This window comes from Syngnathus typhle, linkage group LG4 (assembly GCF_033458585.1).
Source record: "Syngnathus typhle isolate RoL2023-S1 ecotype Sweden linkage group LG4, RoL_Styp_1.0, whole genome shotgun sequence".
Lineage (NCBI taxonomy): Eukaryota > Metazoa > Chordata > Actinopteri > Syngnathiformes > Syngnathidae > Syngnathus > Syngnathus typhle.
Window position 1 is genome coordinate 4,221,599 of NC_083741.1, and position 21,289 is coordinate 4,242,887.

At 41.6% G+C, this 21,289-nt stretch overlaps 2 protein-coding genes across 14 annotated transcripts in view; one reads left to right on the forward strand and one right to left on the reverse strand.

Annotated features, from left to right (window-relative positions):
• The window catches only part of zgc:153993 (uncharacterized protein LOC767645 homolog), a 68,694-nt gene extending 64,889 nt beyond the window's left edge, over positions 1-3,805 (reverse strand). The window contains exon 1 of one of the 4 annotated variants that reach the window (XM_061276411.1): positions 3,535-3,805. In XM_061276411.1, coding sequence (XP_061132395.1) covers positions 3,535-3,604 — 70 coding nt within the window. In that variant the 5' untranslated portion in view covers positions 3,605-3,805. The remainder of the gene's footprint in view (positions 1-3,534) is intronic. The other 3 variants (XM_061276407.1, XM_061276409.1, XM_061276410.1) reach the window with 3 other exon arrangements.
• A 4,573-nt stretch (positions 3,806-8,378) lies between these two features.
• ano1a (anoctamin 1, calcium activated chloride channel a) overlaps positions 8,379-21,289 on the forward strand; it is a 149,160-nt gene continuing 136,249 nt past the window's right edge. For 4 of the 10 annotated variants that reach the window (XR_009714162.1, XM_061276380.1, XM_061276382.1 and 1 more), the window contains exon 1: positions 8,381-8,799. The gene's annotated coding sequence lies outside the window, so the exon portion shown is untranslated. Of the gene's footprint in view, positions 8,800-8,862; positions 8,880-21,289 lie in introns of all 10 variants that reach the window. The other 6 variants (XM_061276376.1, XM_061276381.1, XM_061276379.1 and 3 more) reach the window with 5 other exon arrangements.

Sequence of the window (21,289 nt, forward strand, 5' to 3'; positions counted from 1 at the left end):
ACGTCTATTTTAGGTCTATAAAATAACCTAAAATAGACGCCTATATTAGGTTACAGAAATAACCAATTCACATGTACGGATCAATATGCTTGTTAAACACAAATCCAAACAACTTCTGAACATTATTTATACAACTATAATATGCTAATCGGACGTGTGGAAACTGAGAAGTGCTCAAGCTGTTGTGCGGGCCACATTCAATTGTTGGCCCGCGGGCCGTAGTTTGGACACCCCTAGTCCAGACAGATGCCCATTTTGCGGACGAAGACAGAGAAAGTTCAATAAAAAAAAAGACAGGCTGAGCATAGATGAAAATATTTTTTTGTCTGTTCATGTAATCTACCCAATCTGGGTCAATCACAATTGCCCATTTTGGGTTGTGAAAATTAGGATGATTTTTTTTAATCTGCGTGAAAAATAGGGAGATTTGTTTTGCGACGTATTGGCGCACGATTTCGGAGGGGCGGGGTGTTGTTCGTCAACCGGTTTCTTGCCTTACATGATACATACTTGCTTCCTTGGGTTGTGAAAAATAGGTTGTTTTATAGGGGTGAAACGATTCATCGATACTCATTTTCCCAACGTGTTTGAAATATTCTACACTCACTTGCTATTTTGCGTTTCTTCGGTGCAGCCATTTCTGGGGACCCGCGGTAAAAGTTTTTCTTCGCTTGATTTCATTTGTGTGGCGGGCTTTATCTAGTGTTGAAACTGAGAGGTGCAACAGAGTTGATCTCAAGCTTCTTGTGCGGGCCGTATTCAATTATGTTTTCAGAATTTGCTGCGGGCCAATAGAAACTGGACTGTGGTCCGCGGGCCGTAGTTTGGACACCCCTGATATAGACCTAATTTGGATGTCTATTTTAGGTCTTTATATAGACCTAATTTAGACGTCTATTTTAGGTCTATAAAATAACCTAAAATAGACGTCTATATTAGGTTACAGAAATAACCAATTCACATGTACGGATCAATATGCTTGTTAAACACAAATCCAAACAACTTCTGAACATTATTTATACAACTATAATATGCTAATCGGACGTGTGGAAACTGAGAAGTGCTCAAGCTGTTGTGCGGGCCACATTCAATTATGTTTTCAGAATTTGCTGCGGGCAGTTGGCCCGCGGGCCGTAGTTTGGACACTCCTAGTCCAGACAGATGCCCATTTTGTGGACGAAGGCAGAGAAAGTTCAATAAAAAAAAAAGACAGGCTGAGCATAGATGAAAATATTTTTTTGTCTGTTCATGTAATCTACCCAATCTGGGTCAATCACAATTGCCCATTTTGGGTTGTGAAAATTAGGATGATTTTTTTTAATCTGCGTGAAAAATAGGGAGATTTGTTTTGCGACGTATTGGCGCACGATTTCGGAGGGGCGGGGTGTTGTTCGTCAACCGGTTTCTTGCCTTACATGATACATACTTGCTTCCTTGGGTTGTGAAAAATAGGTTGTTTTATAGGGGTGTAACGATTCATCGATACACATCGATTAATCGATATAATGCTCTACGATTTATTGGCAGCGATGCTAAATGTAAACATCGATTTATATCGCCGTGTTTGACCTCGGACATTAGACGCAACTTTATTTTGAAATCCAGTTCATTGTTGCTTGCTTCCTCTTTCCGGGAGCAGTGCGCGGCGTTGCTGCACGTGAAAGGGGAGTCGACAACTAGTACGCGGCTCCTGGGCTGGTGCTATGGCTAGTGTCCAAAAAGACGAGGAAATTTGCTCCCCTTTAGGCTTCAAGTCATTCGTTTGGAAGCACTTTGGATTCCAAAGAAAAGATGGCTCAACGGACAAGACACGTGCAGTTTGTAAATCCTGCCATGCGGTGATCAAATATTCAGGGACCACAAATCTTGCCGCACATTTAAAGGAAAAACACGACATCAAAGTTCAGTGTTAAAATAAGCACTTTGTATACTACAATACTCCTAAATAAAGAGTTTGCAGTACTTTGTTGATTTTGCGTATGAATTGTTATAAATCAGGATATTGTTCTATATTTTTTATTAAAAAAATATATATATCGATCGTAGAGCACTACATCATGATATATCATGAATGAATCGCAGCAGGCTTTAAAATATCGGCAAATATCGTATCGTAGTTCATGTATTGATACGATATCGTATCGTGACAAAACCCGCGATTTACACCCCTATTGTTTTATATTCATCGGGTTTTTGCCCCCACTACAGCGGTTTGCAACCACCAACCCGAGGCCTGGTGCCAGTCTGTGGACCACTTGATAATTTCTTAAACAAAATTCACATACAGTTTGGACCAAATCACATAAAAATGTAATTTGGTATCAATTGTAGCATTTGACAGCAAATGCATTATTCTGCTGAGAGGAGAAAGTGTCATCTTGCAGCACGGCTAATGGAACATAACAGACGAGACAAAACAAGTGTTCGTGTCTCTGCTGGTGTGCTGTTTAATTTTAGCTGTTAATGTGTAGAAAAGATGACAAACTGGCAGCGGGACTTTTATGTAACATTAAACATTTAGATCAGGGGTGTCAAACTCATTTTTATCATGGGCTGCATCGTAGTCATAGTTTCCTTTCAAGGGCCATTACGACTGTCACTGTAAAATCGGGAGATTAGCGGGAGAAATGACAGATTGGGGGGCAAGCGGAAGACAGAAGTGAAAATTGGGAGTCTCCCGTCTAAATGGGGAATGTTGGCAAGTGTGCAAGTTCCGACTAAACCCTGTTCATTCGACGGACCGTTTTGGCACAGTAACATTACTCATCGTCGTAAATTGTGTGGATGATCAATTTATTATCTCAGAGTAGCGAGGAGGAATGACTTAGAAATGAGTTCGTGGGGACGTCTACTAAAAATGACGTCACGCCATTGCGTAATAAATGAAGAATGTATAACAAGAAATGTCCACTTTATGCAACTATTACTCAAAACATCTTCGCGGATTCACGCAAATATCAGTAGTTTCTCGATCACTCTCTCCCACTCCGAGGCTTTTGGTGACGTCTAGGTTGGTAGTGTGCGGATGAGCGTTCATACGTCGAACACATCGCATACATACATATCCGATTTACCTTCACATACGAAAGAGCACAGATCGCATTTGAAGAGAAAAATTGGAACCGTACTGTTCACAGTGCATAAAAAAAAATCTAATACCTATTGCATAGGACAAAGCAAAATCGTTAAGTGAGCTGCAGTGTCAACTATTATCAGTAAAGAATCTATTTTTAACAATCATAAAGCAGCCATATTCCATAAATATATATTGTACTTTGCCTTATTGCTGACGTGATTACTCAAAAAATTACTCGGAGCTTCTTTATTTCATGACTTGCCTGCACGTTTGCAGGTAGCGAACCAAGCTCACCTATGGCCTGTAAAACTTTGAAGACTAATTTGACGTTAGTCAAACAAGCTTTGAACAACGTGCACACTGCTTTTTAAAATAGGAAAATGCGACTGTCGGTAAAATATTCTCGTTAAAACTACCATATCAACTAACCCCTCTGTTCAGGTTATCACTACGCATACCTTCCCCACCCGCGGCACCGAGAAGTTGTTGTTCTTCGTCGTTGTTCTCCATTCCTTGGTTGTCAGACATATTCCAAGATTCTTCTTGGCTCGTGGTCACGCAACTCGTGTGTGTTTGTGTGTATCGATCGATCGATCATCTCTCTCTCTCTCTCGCTCTCTCTCTCTCTCTCTCTCTCTCTCTCTCGCTCTCTCTCTCTCTCTCTCTCTCTCTCTCTCACACTCTCTCTCTCTCTCTCTCTGTATGTATGTATGTATGTATGTATGTATGTATGTATGTATGTATGTATGTATGTATGTATGTATGTATGTATGTATGTATGTATGTATGTATGTATGTATGTATGTATGTATGTATGTATGTATGTATGTATGTATGTATGTATGTATGTATGTATGTATGTATGTATGTATGTATGTATGTATGTATGTATGTATGTATGTATGTATGTATGTATGTATGTATGTATGTATATATATATATATATATCTAACGGAAGGTATACGTTGACAAAACGAACAAAATAATGTCTCGTTCGGACGTGCCAGTTACGTCAAAGGTTTGTGGAACGAGGAAGTGAAATGACGTAAACCGACCGTCTCTAGTTGACGCTCACAGGATGCAAGTTTTTCCCCCGACTTAAAAGTCATAAATAGTGCATAACTGCCTCCCCCTGATGTAAGAGTATCATAACAGTTCTTAACTACACAGTGCAGTTAAGAACAGTAGCTCTCGTAAACTGAATTAAATGAATTATACCATACCATTCAATACAACTTTATTTATATGGACACATTAGACTAAAGCTGTAGCGTTAGGTTTAACAAAGCATTTTACATACTATAAGAAAATAACAATAATGCAACAACAAAGAGAGTGAATACAATGAATGAAAACACAAATTAATGATACCATTAGTAACACAAATAGAGTACAACAGATATTAGAAAATGAAGAGAGAGCAACAGCAGTGTGTACATATTCGGTTAGGTTAGACAATCTCATATACGTTTTCATATTCACATGTGTGCAAATCTTCTCATTGTCGTATATAATTAGAACAATCAGAACACACGACAAGTTTTTCCCCCGATTTAAAAGTCATAAATAGTGCATTACTGCCTCCCCCTGATGTAAGAGTATCATAACAGTTCTTAACTACACAGTGCAGTTAAGAACAGTAGCTCTTGTAAACTGAATTAAATGAATTATACCATACCATTCAATACAACTTTATTTATATGGACACATCTGACTAAAGCTGTAGCGTTAAGTTTAACAAAGCATTTTACATACTATAAGAAAATAATAACGCAACAACAAAGAGAGTGAATACAATGAATGAAAACACAAATTAATGATACCATTAGTAACACAAATAGAGTACAACAGATATTAGAAAATGAAGAGAGAGCAACAGCAGTGTGTACATATTCTTTTAGGTTAGACAATCTCACATACGTTTTCATATTCATATGTGTGCAAATATTCTCATTGTCGTATATAATTAGAACAATCAGAACACACGCGCACACACGCACGCACACACACACATGCATAGGGGCGATAACCTCCCAATACACACAGGTATCAAATGGTCAGGTGATGCTTTCCTGCATTTTCCGAACAGTATAAAACCTTGTGAACTGGAGAAGGAGACTGTTTTTTCATCTGCTGTAGTGCCAAGTGCATGTTGGAATCATGTTGGTCAATCAAGGATCTAACTATATGCTGAAATTTATTATAAAAATATGTAGGCATCTCAAAACTAGTGGACTAAACCCAAATTATTCACTTTGTCAATTCATTTGGCAAATAACAGACTTATATTTGATAATGCAAGTTATAAAATATAATAAACAGAATTTAAAAATAATACACTTTGAATCTCTTATTGAAGTATTTAAACTTCTGTTAGACATTTTTTTAGACTTTTTTAGACAAACCAGATTCTTTATGGTTTGAGGACAAACTAGACCAGGGGTGCCCACACTTTTTCAGCTTGCAAGCTAGTTATAAGATGACCAAGTCAAAATGATCTACTGACAGTAAATATGCAAAACACACATTTATTTGTATGTTATCATTATTTAAGTTATTATTACTGTTGAATATTATGTATTCTTTCCTTTTTCCCCTTTTAGGATAAGTAAAGTATTTTTTTAATTGAATTTGAACTTCATCTACAATACATATTGTTGTGTCTTGCATAATTGCATGAACCCACATTGCACAGTACAACTCGCATTGGACATTGTTTGCCCTTACCTTACTCTGATGACTTGCACTGAATGGCATCAGCCAAGGCAGCATAGCCTTAGCCTTAGTAGCTGCTGATAGCCAGCTTCAAGCATGCTTCCAGATAATGATCAGTCATGATAGAATGGTATTTAGAATTAATAATCTTCATGTGGGAAAAGGCTGAATCGCACAAATAGGTGGAACTGAATAATGCAGTCAGGGAGGTGGCACATTTGGATATTCCCCCTCTTAGAATTGTCCATGACCCCTGAACTTTATACCTTTTGTTGTATTCAGTTTGAATAAATTGGAGGCTAGCTACAAAGCAAGGTAAATGAACAAGTTAGCGCAGATTAATGAGCATGCGTAAAGTGTCAAAACCTCAAATGTCAGATTAGCTGCCCTGTTTGTCAGTCAAAAGACAAATGTCATAGTGCAGATGGATCCCCTACTTTTTAATGTCATGCAATCTACCCACACTTCCTTTGTGATCAATAAATAGATCTCGATCGGCGTATTGGGCACTCCTGCACTAGACTGTACCAAGTATCCTAACCAAACTGATGGGTCATGGATCGGAATGGAGCAGGGCGACCAAGTTCAGCTTGGACCAGGGTTTATTGAAGAGAACAAACTAACAGACTCGGCAAACTGAGATGACTTAACAAAACAATAACTTGACTGACCGGGACGTAAGACAAGAAAACAAGACATTACGACAACAATGATCCGACAGGGAGTGACACGCAGACAGGACTTAAATACAAGACAGGTAACGAGAGGCAGGTGACTGTGATTAGTACATGGATTGTGAGTTGATACAGGAAGGGAGGAGCGAGTACACAGATAGCCAGAAACCATGACAACCTACATATAACACAATCGGGGATGAATCGTGACAATTTGCAGAGTCTGTTAGTTTGTTCTCTTGAATAAACCCTGGTCCAACTGCACTTGGTTGCCCTGCTCCAAGCTGCACTTGGTTGCCCTGCTCCTTCCGATCTGTGACAGAATGTTGCATTTAAAAAATAAACGCCTCTGGATTCTTCAATTTAAACAATTACGTTTGATTTAAAAAATTCATACAAAATCCAACTTTTGTTATCCCAAAATCTAGTTTACTTCTAAGGCACAGCAGACCACCACCCTAGACATCTAACCTAAGTACTCTCACACAAACCTGGTGTATTTCAAAATAAATCTTCTCTGAATTGTGTGATTACAACCTTTACAAAATTAAACTTTTGTTATCCCTCAATTAGACCAGGACTTCAGTGCTCTGCTGCTTGCATGCTCAGCAACACGGTACCCATTCCCATGCACACTTCAACACAGTTCTCCAGAAGCTCCACTGGCTCCTTGTACCTCAACACATCCATTTTAAAGTCCTCCTCCTCATCCACAAAGCCCTGTACAACCAGGCTCCTTTCTAATTCTCCAACCTGCTCCATCACTACACTCCTTCCCATACCCTCTGCTCCTCATGCTGCTAACATCTGTCTCCACCTCTCAGAACCGAGCATCGGACCTGGGCTGACAGAGCCTTCTACATATCTGCTACATAACGTATTGCTTAAATATACTACATCTCTTAGTATTAATCTTTAAAAGTATGTAATTCCTCTTTTTGGCTGTAGTTTGTAGAAGTCTCATTGTAAAGTTTCATTGAGTCTCATGCAAAGTGCTTAAATACAATTGATTATTTTTATGGTTTCCCTTTTTATTGTGGTATAAAAGTGTATTTTTTAAAAAAGAATAAATGTGCTCTGCACACACAACAGAAACACTTTGCTTAAAACTACCCCTAACAGGCGCAACAGAAAAACTTCCTCTCTAATTGGCTCATGAATTTTGTTGAGGTTTTGGGTGCGGTTGGTAAAATGACACTGAGGGCTTGCCTTTTTTCAAAAGAACAATGGACAGGATTGGTTAAACTCATTCAAATGCAGCACTCATTCCCATCATACCAAAGCCAGGTGTTACTTTCAGAAATGGAAAACCTTGAATTTGCCAACATGACACCCAAGAGAGAAATATTTTGCAAACAGTACGCCCTGTTTTTGCCCCTGCATGAGAAGGCACACATACCAAACATTGGCGCTGTGCTCTGAGTCACTGGTGATGAAGGCTAGCTGATGGTGTCATTCAGGTTGGTTGACTTTGCCTCCACTCACTTTCCCTGTACTTGACATGTTACTGTCACTATAATCTCATTAACATTACAAAAATTGATATTATAAAATGCATATAAAATGCATATACACTCTCGTGTGGTTTAAAAATGAATAAAACATGGTCAATGTCCTTATTATCCTATCCATCCATTTTACTGGACAACTGTAGCCTCTCTCAGGTGGGCACAAGCAACACAGCCTGGACAAGTCGCCAATCAGTCTTAGGTAACATATTGAGATATATACATTGAGAGAGAGAGAGAGAGAGAGAGAGAGAGAGAGAGAGAGAGAGAGAGAGAGAGAGAGAGAGAGAGAGAGAGAGAGAGAGAGAGAGAGAGAGAGAGAGAGAGAGAGAGAGAGAGAGAGAGAGAGAGAGAGAGAGAGAGAGAGAGAGAGAGAGAGAGAGAGAGAGAGAGAGATTCATGTTCATGGGGTTCATGTTGCTTGGAAAAGGACAACACATGCAACAGGTTCCAACACGCCTGTCAAGGAATGTCTACCTCACTCGGGACGCTAGATTTCTGTTAAGTTGGAACAATCTTTTTACAATATAAACTTGTATAATTTTGCCAAAGAACAACGACTTTTACTTAAATGCATGTCATATTTTTAAATTGTAGGTACTTGTGTAGTTTAGAATGGGTTTCAGTGTAGTTCTATGCTTCTGGCCAATCAGCTACTCCCAGACAATGTGATGTACATATGTGGGAGGAGAAACTTTACCTGGGGAGATGAGAAACACTTCCTCCTCCACCCTGTCTGTTTCAGGTGAGAGGGGAGTGTGACAGACAATAACTGCAAATATTCTGTGAAACTTTCCATCGAGGAATCTCTTTTGGTGGTGAGAAGGTAAAGTCTGCGTGTACTGTTGTTTTCTGTGGAAGCTAAATTTCTGTTTTATTCACGCTTAAGCCTGGGATCCATAAATCGTAAGTTAATTTCCTGTATGTTTTTACAAAATATGATAATTCCATTTACAAATGAATGAATAAATAATATTTAAAAACAAATCTAACAGGAAAAGCGTTGGCCATATCTCGACTAGATGTCTCTGCTGAGGATTAAAACATAATGTAGCCACAACAGAAGGGAGAATTCACACATGCGCTCTCTCTGTACCATTGCACTTCTTAGTCCTAACACTATGTTGTTACATTCACTATAATGTCACATTTTGGGTGTTGACGTTGATTCCATTTAACCACAAGCGTTGTCAATTGCCCATTGCTTGGTTATACCTTCACATTGTCCACTCGCGACTTGTGCTGCTACTTATTCACTCACAACGTTAAGATGCTTTTTCTGGACGTGTAGTCGACGTGAAAGCTTTTACATCTTGATGTCGGAAACACGCCCGCACTTGCTGGTGCGGTGGTGGTTTCTTCGCTCCTTTATTCCTTTTTGCATGTGGGCGGTACGAGCTGGACTGTTGAAGCTTCAGCAAATAGGCACTGCAGCATTCCATCAAATACGAAATAATATTGTTCATAAAATAGGATTCTTAAATGATGTTTCCAACGACAAAATAGGTGAATTTAACGCCAAATCATATCTTCTGGAGGGTTTTGTATTTGCTAGTATTCCTGCATTTATTTACTTTAAAATAATATTTATGAACCCCCCCAACACATTAATGAATAAATTAATGAATGAGTGCATGCATGAATGCATGAATTAATGAATGAATGAATTAATGAATTAATTACAACTCTTCAAGTAGTGTTACTATTCTACTATGTGAATAGGGCAAATTCTGCCACGATGGGAATTCTTTGTCATATTCTTTTCATTGCTACACTTCCCGATGTTATTATTATTATTATTATTATTATTATTATTATTATTATTATTATTATTATTATTATTATTATTATTATTATTATTATTATTATTATTATTATTATGACCATCATTATTTTTTAACATTAGTTGTTTGGCAGCATTGTATTGTGATTGGTGGCACCGCATCATGTGTGAGTCTAAGCATCAACGCAGGCGGTTACAAACCTGTGGGCACACACACAGATTACACACGACAGTTGAGGAATAGATCTGGTTAGGGTCTTTACCGTAAAGCCAAGAAGCTGATATGCGTAATGGAATGCCAAATGGTTGGGGGTTTAATTTTCCAAGAAACGGAGGATACTGGTAAGAACGCTTTTTTTTTTTTTTTTTTTTTTTTGCCTCGTTTAATATTTGTGCGTGTGCCATCACACGCGTTTGTGTACATGTGATTCGTTAGTTTTAGGTAACTCATTATAGTTCCATCTATCTTGAGGACTCATCAACATTGAGTTACTAATACTGAACACATGCTCCTATCAACCGGTGCCCCGTATGCATTATGCCTTACTAATATATACATTTATCTAGGGTAACACTATTGTGTTTGACAAAATCCAGATGCCCTGGAAACATTTGTGATAAAATATGAAGCCAACCTTCATTCATTTCAGAGTGCGGGTCAATGTTTAATCTGATCTGCAGTGGGATCACGCGCGCACATACGCTCTCGCACATTTACAGCTACAATTTTAGGTATAGTATCAACACTTTCGGTGCTCAGTTTCTATGCGTCGTTTTAATCAAGGTGTCTACTCAGCACTTGTGAAAGTACACTCATTTGAATAAGTGTTTTTGTTTGTATACTACATCGTCCCCGCGACCCCCTCTGGACAAGTGGTGTAGAAAATGGATGGACGGATTATATATCGTCCTGTGTATGGTGTATTAAAGCTCAATGCTGTATAGTGTTTGTAACCAGTGTTGTGCAAGCTACTTTCAAAATTATTACAAATTACGTATGATATTACATATTAGTAATTTGTTTCATTTGCTTTCTTTAATATAATACCATCTGTGTAGACTTCAGGGGTCTCAAACTCAATTTACCTGGGGGCAACTGGAGTTAGAGTCTGGGGTGAGGCTGGGCCACATTGGGTTTTGCTAGGCTTGGATAAAAACGTTCAATGTTATTGAATGCAAGAAAAATAATTATCAAACATTAATACATAAATAGAATAATAATAAAAACAATAATAATACAGCAGATATAGAAAACTGAAGAAACCATAGTTGCTGACTAGTTAGTGTTATCAGCATCAAGAAAATGGATCTCTCCCTCCTGGAAAAACTGGTGAGGAAGGTGGGTTCTGTTATGGGTGCAGAGCTACCTGAGCTAACGTCTGTGGATGTGGCCAGGCTGCTGTCCATCAAGGACAACCCCGTCCACCCACTTTACAGCACCGTCACCGAGCGGAGGAGTAGCTTCAGTGACAGGCTGTTGACACCATCTTGCTTCACGGAAAGGCTGAAGGGATCATTTCTCCCCCTTGCTGTGAGACTTTTTAACTCGACGCGGTGGATAGGAGTGCGTTCACGGTCATGATCTTGGGTTGGCCAGTGAATAATGTCTGCCTAATCCAATATTACATTAAGTTCTTTTATTGTATTTAACACACAAAATTCAATCACATGACCCTTCGGTTTATACTCAAATAATGTGGAAATGAAGTGGGCAACAATTACAGGTTTGATGGCAATTTGAATACATAAAGTAATGAGCTCCTCAGCCCCATTTTGCTACAGTCCACCGACTGCCATTTCCTCATTTTATACATTGCCCCAGGATCTGTACACATTTTGTGGAAGCTGAAAACAATTCAGTTGTTACCATCATTTCAGCCTATTCAACAAACATGTCAAAAGCAGCTTATAACACCCTGGTATAATACAAATTTATTCATATCGTCCTGAGAGAGCTTCAAAGACCCACAGTAGACAAAGATTAAATACATTCTGTGAGCTAAACCTCCAGAATAGACAAGGGATAAACTAATTTGGGAAAAAAACATTAACCTTGAGAGGGACCTGAGGTGGAGGAATCCTTCTTCCATGATGACCAAGCTACAATAGATAATGAGTTGGTAATATTTATCACATGGCGCTATACAGTGGTAGCGAACACAGCATGAGTCCATTCAACGAGACGAAGTACCAATATTGATTCTTCATAGCAACTCCTTCAGGAAAGTGGTCCACCTCAGATCTTGTTTTGTTAAGTCGGTGCTGGATCCATACGTCTACAGCAGGCATGTCCAAAATCCGGCCCCCGGTCAGATTCCATACGGCCCGCAGCTTTGATCTAATAATGTATTATTTATGGCCCGCCTGCACTGTCAAACTGAATAAAAAAACAAAAATCATGAAACTTGAAACTGTAATTCCTCCTATTAACATAAGGTGGCAGCACCACCCTTCTCCGCTCATTTTTGCCATTGCAACTGCAAAGAAAATGCAATTGTTAGAATAGAATAGAACAGAATAGAATAGATCTTTATTGTCATTGTCACACATGTACAACGTAATTTAAAAAGTGCCAACCGATCAGTGCAAAAAATAAAAAAATATAATAAGAAATAAATAGAATAGAATAAAAAGATAAAAAATACAAGCTAAAAACCCACACAGAAGAACATACACAGACATAATCATTGTTTGTCTAATTTGTAAAGAGACGGTTGCCTTGTTTATAGATTTCCACGTAAAGAGACACCATCAGACTAAACATGCTAACACAAACGACAAGCTAACAGGGAGTGACCGCGCTGATAAAATGAAGCAGCTCCAAGCTGAACTGGCATCACAACAGCGATTCATCACGTGGGGCTGAGTCAAAAGTAAATCAAAAGTAAAAATTACTTAATATTTACATGGACGTGCGGTGAGGTTCATGACTGGGGAGGCACTAACGTCAACCCCCCGGTAAAATTTGTCCGGCACCTAACCGTGTCGCAAAAAAGGTTGGGGAACGCTGCTCTAGTGTGGCTTATTCATTATTTAATTTGAACTTTTTTAATTAAAATCTCATATCAGCAAGTCTTCACGAATAAATACAAGAAAAATAATTATCAAACATTAATACATAAATAGAATAATAATAAAAACAATAATAATACAGCAGATATAGAAAACTGAAGAAACCATAGTTGCTGACTAGTTAGTGTTATCAGCATCAAGAAAATGGATCTCTCCCTCCTGGAAAAACTGGTGAGGAAGGTGGGTTCTGTTATGGGTGCAGAGCTACCTGAGCTAACGTCTGTGGATGTGGCCAGGCTGCTGTCCATCAAGGACAACCCCGTCCACCCACTTTACAGCACCGTCACCGAGCGGAGGAGTAGCTTCAGTGACAGGCTGTTGACACCATCTTGCTTCACGGAAAGGCTGAAGGGATCATTTCTCCCCCTTGCTGTGAGACTTTTTAACTCGACGCGGTGGATAGGAGTGCGTTCACGGTCATGATCTTGGGTTGGCCAGTGAATAATGTCTGCCTAATCCAATATTACATTAAGTTCTTTTATTGTATTTAACACACAAAATTCAATCACATGACCCTTCGGTTTATACTCAAATAATGTGGAAATGAAGTGGGCAACAATTACAGGTTTGATGGCAATTTGAATACATAAAGTAATGAGCTCCTCAGCCCCATTTTGCTACAGTCCACCGACTGCCATTTCCTCATTTTATACATTGCCCCAGGATCTGTACACATTTTGTGGAAGCTGAAAACAATTCAGTTGTTACCATCATTTCAGCCTATTCAACAAACATGTCAAAAGCAGCTTATAACACCCTGGTATAATACAAATTTATTCATATCGTCCTGAGAGAGCTTCAAAGACCCACAGTAGACAAAGATTAAATACATTCTGTGAGCTAAACCTCCAGAATAGACAAGGGATAAACTAATTTGGGAAAAAAACATTAACCTTGAGAGGGACCTGAGGTGGAGGAATCCTTCTTCCATGATGACCAAGCTACAATAGATAATGAGTTGGTAATATTTATCACATGGCGCTATACAGTGGTAGCGAACACAGCATGAGTCCATTCAACGAGACGAAGTACCAATATTGATTCTTCATAGCAACTCCTTCAGGAAAGTGGTCCACCTCAGATCTTGTTTTGTTAAGTCGGTGCTGGATCCATACGTCTACAGCAGGCATGTCCAAAATCCGGCCCCCGGTCAGATTCCATACGGCCCGCAGCTTTGATCTAATAATGTATTATTTATGGCCCGCCTGCACTGTCAAACTGAATAAAAAAACAAAAATCATGAAACTTGAAACTGTAATTCCTCCTATTAACATAAGGTGGCAGCACCACCCTTCTCCGCTCATTTTTGCCATTGCAACTGCAAAGAAAATGCAATTGTTAGAATAGAATAGAACAGAATAGAATAGATCTTTATTGTCATTGTCACACATGTACAACGTAATTTAAAAAGTGCCAACCGATCAGTGCAAAAAATAAAAAAATATAATAAGAAATAAATAGAATAGAATAAAAAGATAAAAAATACAAGCTAAAAACCCACACAGAAGAACATACACAGACATAATCATTGTTTGTCTAATTTGTAAAGAGACGGTTGCCTTGTTTATAGATTTCCACGTAAAGAGACACCATCAGACTAAACATGCTAACACAAACGACAAGCTAACAGGGAGTGACCGCGCTGATAAAATGAAGCAGCTCCAAGCTGAACTGGCATCACAACAGCGATTCATCACGTGGGGCTGAGTCAAAAGTAAATCAAAAGTAAAAATTACTTAATATTTACAGTGACGTGCGGTGAGGTTCATGACTGGGGAGGCACTAACGTCAACCCCCCGGTAAAATTTGTCCGGCACCTAACCGTGTCGCAAAAAAGGTTGGGGAACGCTGCTCTAGTGTGGCTTATTCATTATTTAATTTGAACTTTTTTAATTAAAATCTCATATCAGCAAGTCTTCACGAATAAATACACTCAATAAAGCACAAGTCCCGTTGTCCGAATCAAACCTTTGAACTCCGGAGTTGCTCTTCCTTTACTGATGACCTCCTGCTTCGACCGAAAATCCATAGTTGAAAATCGTTTGGATATGTAATCCTCCATTGTAAAACGAATTGTAAAAAAAAAAAAAAGAAAACCGAAATAAATGGACGACTTCTCCTCAGTTGTTCACTGTAAATTTGAACTGGAGATCTCTTATTCTACAAGTAGGCGCATGAAGCATCCCGGGATCACTAGCACCCCCTGCCATAAGTTTGGAGAACCTTTTTTCGTAGCCTCCGTAAGGTATCTTTTCAAAGCCATTTTGTTCATCTAAAGTAGGGGTGTCCAAACTACGGCCCGCGGGCCGCCGCAGCAAATTCTGAAAACATAATTGAATGTGGCCCGCACAACAGCTTGAGCACTTCTCAGTTTCCACATTAGATGGAGCGTTTGATTTGAAGTCACACTAGCAACCCCCCCAACGGGAGAGAAGCGAACGCGTTGCGCTTGACGTCCGATTAGAACCCCCCCCCCCCCCCCCGGAAGAGAAGCGAACGCACAAATTTTCAAAATTCAAAAAAGAAAAAGTGAAACAACGATGTAGCAAGGGATTACTGTAATTTGAATTTCAAGTGATGTCAGCGGTGCAGCGCGGCGCAGCAGTTGTTTACATAAAGGACAAAGATTCAATCACGGGATGATGAAAATGACGAAGGGCCCCACGTACTACCGGCATCATTAGCAGCTTTGTTTGTAAGTGACACGGAGGACGAAGAGTTTGAAGTATTTAATGATTTGGAGTGACACAGAAGGTTTGACAAACTATTCTGGCTTTTACGCACGCCCGGTCCTACTCTACAGAGGTCTCTTTCACCTCCGTGGATGGAAGTCGGGGGCCGGCGCTCAGCTGGGTGGCTGTTTGGGAACGGTGGATGGGGTTCGCACATGGCCTCTACGCACGCCCGGTCCTACTCTACGGAGCTCTCTTACACCTTCGCGAATGGAAGTCGGGGGCCGGCGCTCGGCCGGGTGGCTGTCCGGGGACGGTGGTTGGGGCTCGGACATGGCTTTTATGCACGCCCGGTCCTATTCTATGGAGCTCTCTTCCACCTCCGTGGCTAGAAGTGCCACCTCTGTGGATGGAAGTCCACGCCGCCACACGCCTGGAAGTCCACGCCGGTGCTTGGGGCCGTGTGGCGGTGAACTATTTACAGTGCCTTGCGAAAGTATTCGGCCCCCTTGAACCTTTCAACATTTCGCCACATTTCAGGCTTCAAACATAAAGATGGGAAAAAGTGGGACACAATCGTGAAGTGGAACAAAATTGATTGGATCATTTAAACCTTTTCAACAAATAAAAAACTGAAAAGTGGGGCGTGCAATATTATTCGGCCCCCTTGCGCTAATACTTTGTAGCGCCACCTTTTACTGCAATTACAGCTGCAAGTCACTTGGGGTATGTCTCTATCAGTTTTGCACATCGAGAAACTGGAATTCTTGCCCATTCTTCCTTGCAAAACAGCTCGAGCTCAGTGAGGTTGGATGGAGAGCGTTTGTGAGCAGCAGTCTTCAGCTCTTTCCACAGATTCTCGATTAGATTCAGGTCTGGACTTTGACTTGGCCATTCTAACACCTGGATAAGTCTATTTGTGAACCATTCCATTGTAGATTTGGCTTTATGTTTTGGATCATTGTCCTGTTGGAAGATAAATCTCCGTCCCAGTCTCAGGTCTTTTGCAGACTCCAACAGGTTTTCTTCCAGAATGGTCCTGTATTTGGCTCCATCCATCTTCCCATCAATTTTAGCCATCTTCCCTGTCCCTGCTGAAGAAAAGCAGGCCCAAACCATGATGCTGCCACCACCATGTTTGACAGTGGGGATGGTGTGTTCAGGGTGATGAGCTGTGTTGCTTTTACGCCAAATATAGCGTTTTGCATTGTGGCCAAAAGGTTAGATTTTGGTTTCATCTGACCAGACCTCCTTCTTTCACATGTTTGGTGTGTCTCCCAGGTGGCTTGTGGCAAACTTTAAACAAGACGTTTTATGGGTATCTTTGAGAAATGGCTTTCTTCTTGCCACTCTTCCATAAAGGCCAGATTTGTGCAGTGCACGACTGATTGTTGTCCTATGGACAGACTCTCCCACCTCAGCTGTAGTTATCTGCAGTAAATCCATAGTGATCATGGAGCAGCGTTTACGGTGGCCGAGGTGAGATGTATACAAATGCTGAACGATAATCTCCGCTTCATTAGTGGATAGAATTGGTTGTATTTTAGTGAGATTGCATACATTAACAAGTCTTAATATTCTTTAGCAAGCCCAGAATTTGTCTGCCTAAGTCTCCATCAAATCAACCAAACCTGCATTACACCAAATGAACTAAACCTTGACCTTGCTTTTAGCTAATCCATAATTTTGCCTACTTTTGATTACCAAATTGCCAGAAGCGCCAGTGTAGGTGCAATATAACAGGCTCAAATGCCTATCAAGGCCTAGTGCAGTCTACCAAATTCACAAACATGCCCCAGCACGAATATTAAGCAACACGAGCCGCCAAACACGGTAAACTACTAGACCAGCCCCGCCATTTTAACCCGGACTGTCTGTCTACAAAAATAGGCCACATTAACTTAATTACCGTTTTTTTCCGTGTATAGTGCGCAAAATCTAACTAATTTATTGTCCTAAAATCTGGGGTGCGCATTATACATGGGTACAAAAAATGTTTAATTTTTTTTTTTTTTTTTTAAGTCCCAATTATCGTCACACACGCAGGGAGGCAATGGGTCCCATTTTTATAGTCTTTGGTATGGTCTTAACTAGGCTGGATGTAATTTTTTTTGTTGGCGTTGATTTCTCCGACTGCCCGTAAACGCACCACCGCGCTCCGTGCGCGCACGGGAAAGAGGCGGCTCTGTATGGGAGAGACGTTGAAGAGGAATAAAAACACCCTTGGAAACCAAAACTTGCCCCTCGTCGTGACTCGGAGCCGCAACAAATGTTTCGGATTTGTGTAGGGTACATTGTGACAGCAAATGAGCAGGTGATCGTGCAAGCGTCTGATACGAGAGCATTGCGTTCGTATGGAGCGTGTTTGAAGTGAACAGCAGAGAAGAAAGGAACAAGGCAAAGTGTTGTGAAATAAAATATTACCTGTAATACGCATTTTGTTATTTGCTGATTGAAATTGCTAATTAAACTGTGAATTGAAACTAATGGGAAGAAAACTGATTTCTCACTCTTTATATAGCTGACGTGTCTTGCGCATCCGTTCTGCGCATCTGTAATGGCGGCCTCCGTATGATATCCGGTTTGCGATGGAGATTAAAAACCAAACAATATTTGACAATAACACACCATCAAGGATTGCACCATCGTATCAAACGATGTGTCGTCAATTATGAATTTTACTGACTAAGTGTGTTGGGCAGGATGGCTGAATGCGACGCGCGATTGACAACAAACAAGAAGAAAGGTGATTTCAAGTTTTATTTCGAGGGAGATTTGTCATGTCTCGTCCCCAGTTTTGCTGTGTGTCTAGGTTGCCATAGTTTCTGTTCGCGTCGCCCCTTCCTTCCTGTGTCACCTCAATCTATGTAACATGTTTTGTATTTAAGTCCTGTCTGCCCCTCGCTCACCGTCGGATCATTGCATGTGTTCCTGTCATGATGTCTGTTTGGTTTCTGTTAGTGTCTTTGGTAATGTCACCCTGTCTTTTTGTTCCACGTCAAAAAAATTTTTTAAAAAAATTTGTACCCATGGATAATGCGCACCCCAGATTTTAGGACAATAAATTAGTTACATTTTGCGCATTATACACGGAAAAAAACGGTATTTAGGGCTTTTGACTGAAGGAATGAGGCACTGCTACCTTTCTGTGAAAATGTTGGGAAAGCAAAAAGTAAAGCCATACTTTTTACCGAGCAAATTTAATCTTGAAATGTTTTGGGCATGTTTTTCATAAGTCCCTTAACAATCTAGAGTGATCCCTCGCCACTTTGCACTTCACCTTATGCAACCGCACTACTTCGCAGGTTTATAAGTGACGGGTTTAAACGGTGTTTAAATCCACGTTGACAGCGCGGATGTGCTTCTGAGCAGTAGAAAAAGCCCGGGGAGCTCAGCAGTCAGCCTGTCACGAACAAGACAGGACAACCATGTGGAACACGGACAGGGCTCGAAGCTTATTTTTTGCCCAAGTTGCCCTCGGGCAAGTTGGAGAAAATTTTACTTGCCCGAAACAAAATTTTACTTGCCCGAATTTTTTTGGAGTGGATTTTTACTTGCCCGACACATTTTTGCAATAAAAAAGACAACACTATAAGTTTTGCCTTCATATGCCTTCGTATCCGCCAACCGGAAACAAGCTCTGCTGGTGCGCAGGCGCAGAAGAGCCAGGGACGGGTGACGGAGCATGCATTTAATTACGAAGCGCTTTGCCGTTATCAATGTATTGCAGACTTACACGAGAAACTAACCGCTCCCTAGAAAACAAAATGTCGGACCAGAAGCGGCAGAAGTTGCGAGAAATTATGCACAAAATCGTCTTTTTACAGCTTGAAAACATGGTATTATGGCAGGGCAAGTTCGGGCAAGTGAGGAAAAATTCTACTTGCCCGTCTGCCATCGCTACTTGCCCCGGGCAATCGGGCAATCGTTAGTTTCGAGCCCTGTTTATGGGAAAATAGGAAAAGGGAGGCGAGAACACCAGCAGGGCGGGTGCTCGAGGCGACTGACGAGCCGGTTAGCAAGCTTCTGTCATGCGTCGTGGTGGCACCTCGTTACACAGCGGATCAGGCAAATGGGAATCAGGTGGTAGGCGTGCGTGTGTCAAGGCAGACAACCAGCCAGGCGTACCGGTACAGAGTGGATCAGGCAAATGGGAATAAGGTGGCAAGTGTGTGTGTGTCAAAGCAAATGAAACATCGTGGACTGACTAGCGAACAGCGTCTATATACACGCCCTAATCAGCGGATAACAAAGGCCAGGCGGTGGCGATCAGCACTGATTAGCACGGAGGGAACCAACGGTTCCAAGGATGTTGCAAGATGGCGGCGCACTCTTACCTCTTCAGTTTGGTACCTGTTTTCTGTATTTTTCTTGTGTGTACTTTTTAATTTCAACAATGCAGGCGTTTCATATAGTCGCCAGAACCTTATCGACCTCGGCTGCAGGCACAGTTTGTCGGTTTCTGGGGATTATCACCATAAACACAAAATCCCGGAGGACATAGCGAGACTGCCAGGGTCTCCGTGGATGGTCAGCCCACCCAGCAAGCGCAAGAGGCGCCGGAGAGAGAGGAAGCAGAAGTGGGGACGCCAATCGGGCCCGGCTGCTAGGCTACGTAAACAACCCCACAGGCCAGCAGTACCAAGCCTCTTCCTCTTGAACGCTTGATCCCTCACCCACAAAATGGACAAGCTGGAGCTACAGGTGGCCCGACGACCTTTGTGCGGAACTGCAGCATTATTTTCATCATGGAGTCGTGGCTTTACCCACTGATTCCCGATACTGCAGTCGAGCTAGTAGGCCGCACGCTACATCGGCAAGACAAAAAAAGGGACTCGGGTAAGAGCAGAGGAGGGGGTCTCTGCATTTATGTTCACAATGAGTGGTGTTGTAACAGCAGGAAGTCTAGCCCAGCAGGGCGGGAGCAGAGACTTGAGACAGCCGCGCTGGAAGGAAAAATCCACCGCCGTGCCGAAAGAGTCGGGACAGTGGCAATGAGCGCCCATAGCGCGGGGCGTGCCTCTGAGCACTGTACTTCACTGATGACCAGCGCAGGGTAGGAAAAAAAAGAAAAAAGCACGATTGTCCAGGATCCAGGACAGCGGAAATGAGCCCTGATCACGCGGGGCGTGCAATGTACGTCACTGCGGACGTGACTGAATTCAAGCCCAGGAGAAGGCCGCCGTCCACGTGCACCAACCGGTGCAGAAGGAGTCAGGACACGTGAAAATATCACGTCTTTGTTCTTTTTCCCCTCCCTAACTCTACTACTGCTGTTCTCATTTAGCGCCCCTCAAAGTCCATCCATCCATCCATTTTCTGTACCGCTTAGTCCCCACTGGGGTCGCGGGCGTGCTGGAGCCTATCCCAGCCATCATCGGGCAGTAGGCGGGGGACACCCTGAACCGGTTGCCAGCCAATCGCAGGGCACACAGAGACAAACAACCATTTGCACTCGCACTCACACCTAGGGACAATTTGGAGTCTTCAATCGGCCTACCAAGCATGTTTTTGGGATGTGGGAGGAAACCGGAGTGCCCGGAGAAAACCCACGCGGGCCCGGGGAGAACATGCAAACTCCACACAGGGAGGGCCGGAGGTGGAATCGAACCCGCACCCTCCTAACTGTGAGGCGGACGTGCTACCCAAGTGCGCCACCGAGCCGCCCCCCTCAAAGTCACATCCGTCTTTTCTTTCTGAACTCTCTGAACTCCTCACCATTTTATCCTCAGTCTCCTATCGCCTCCTACTCATCGGTGACTTCAACATCCACATCGACCAGCCAACTG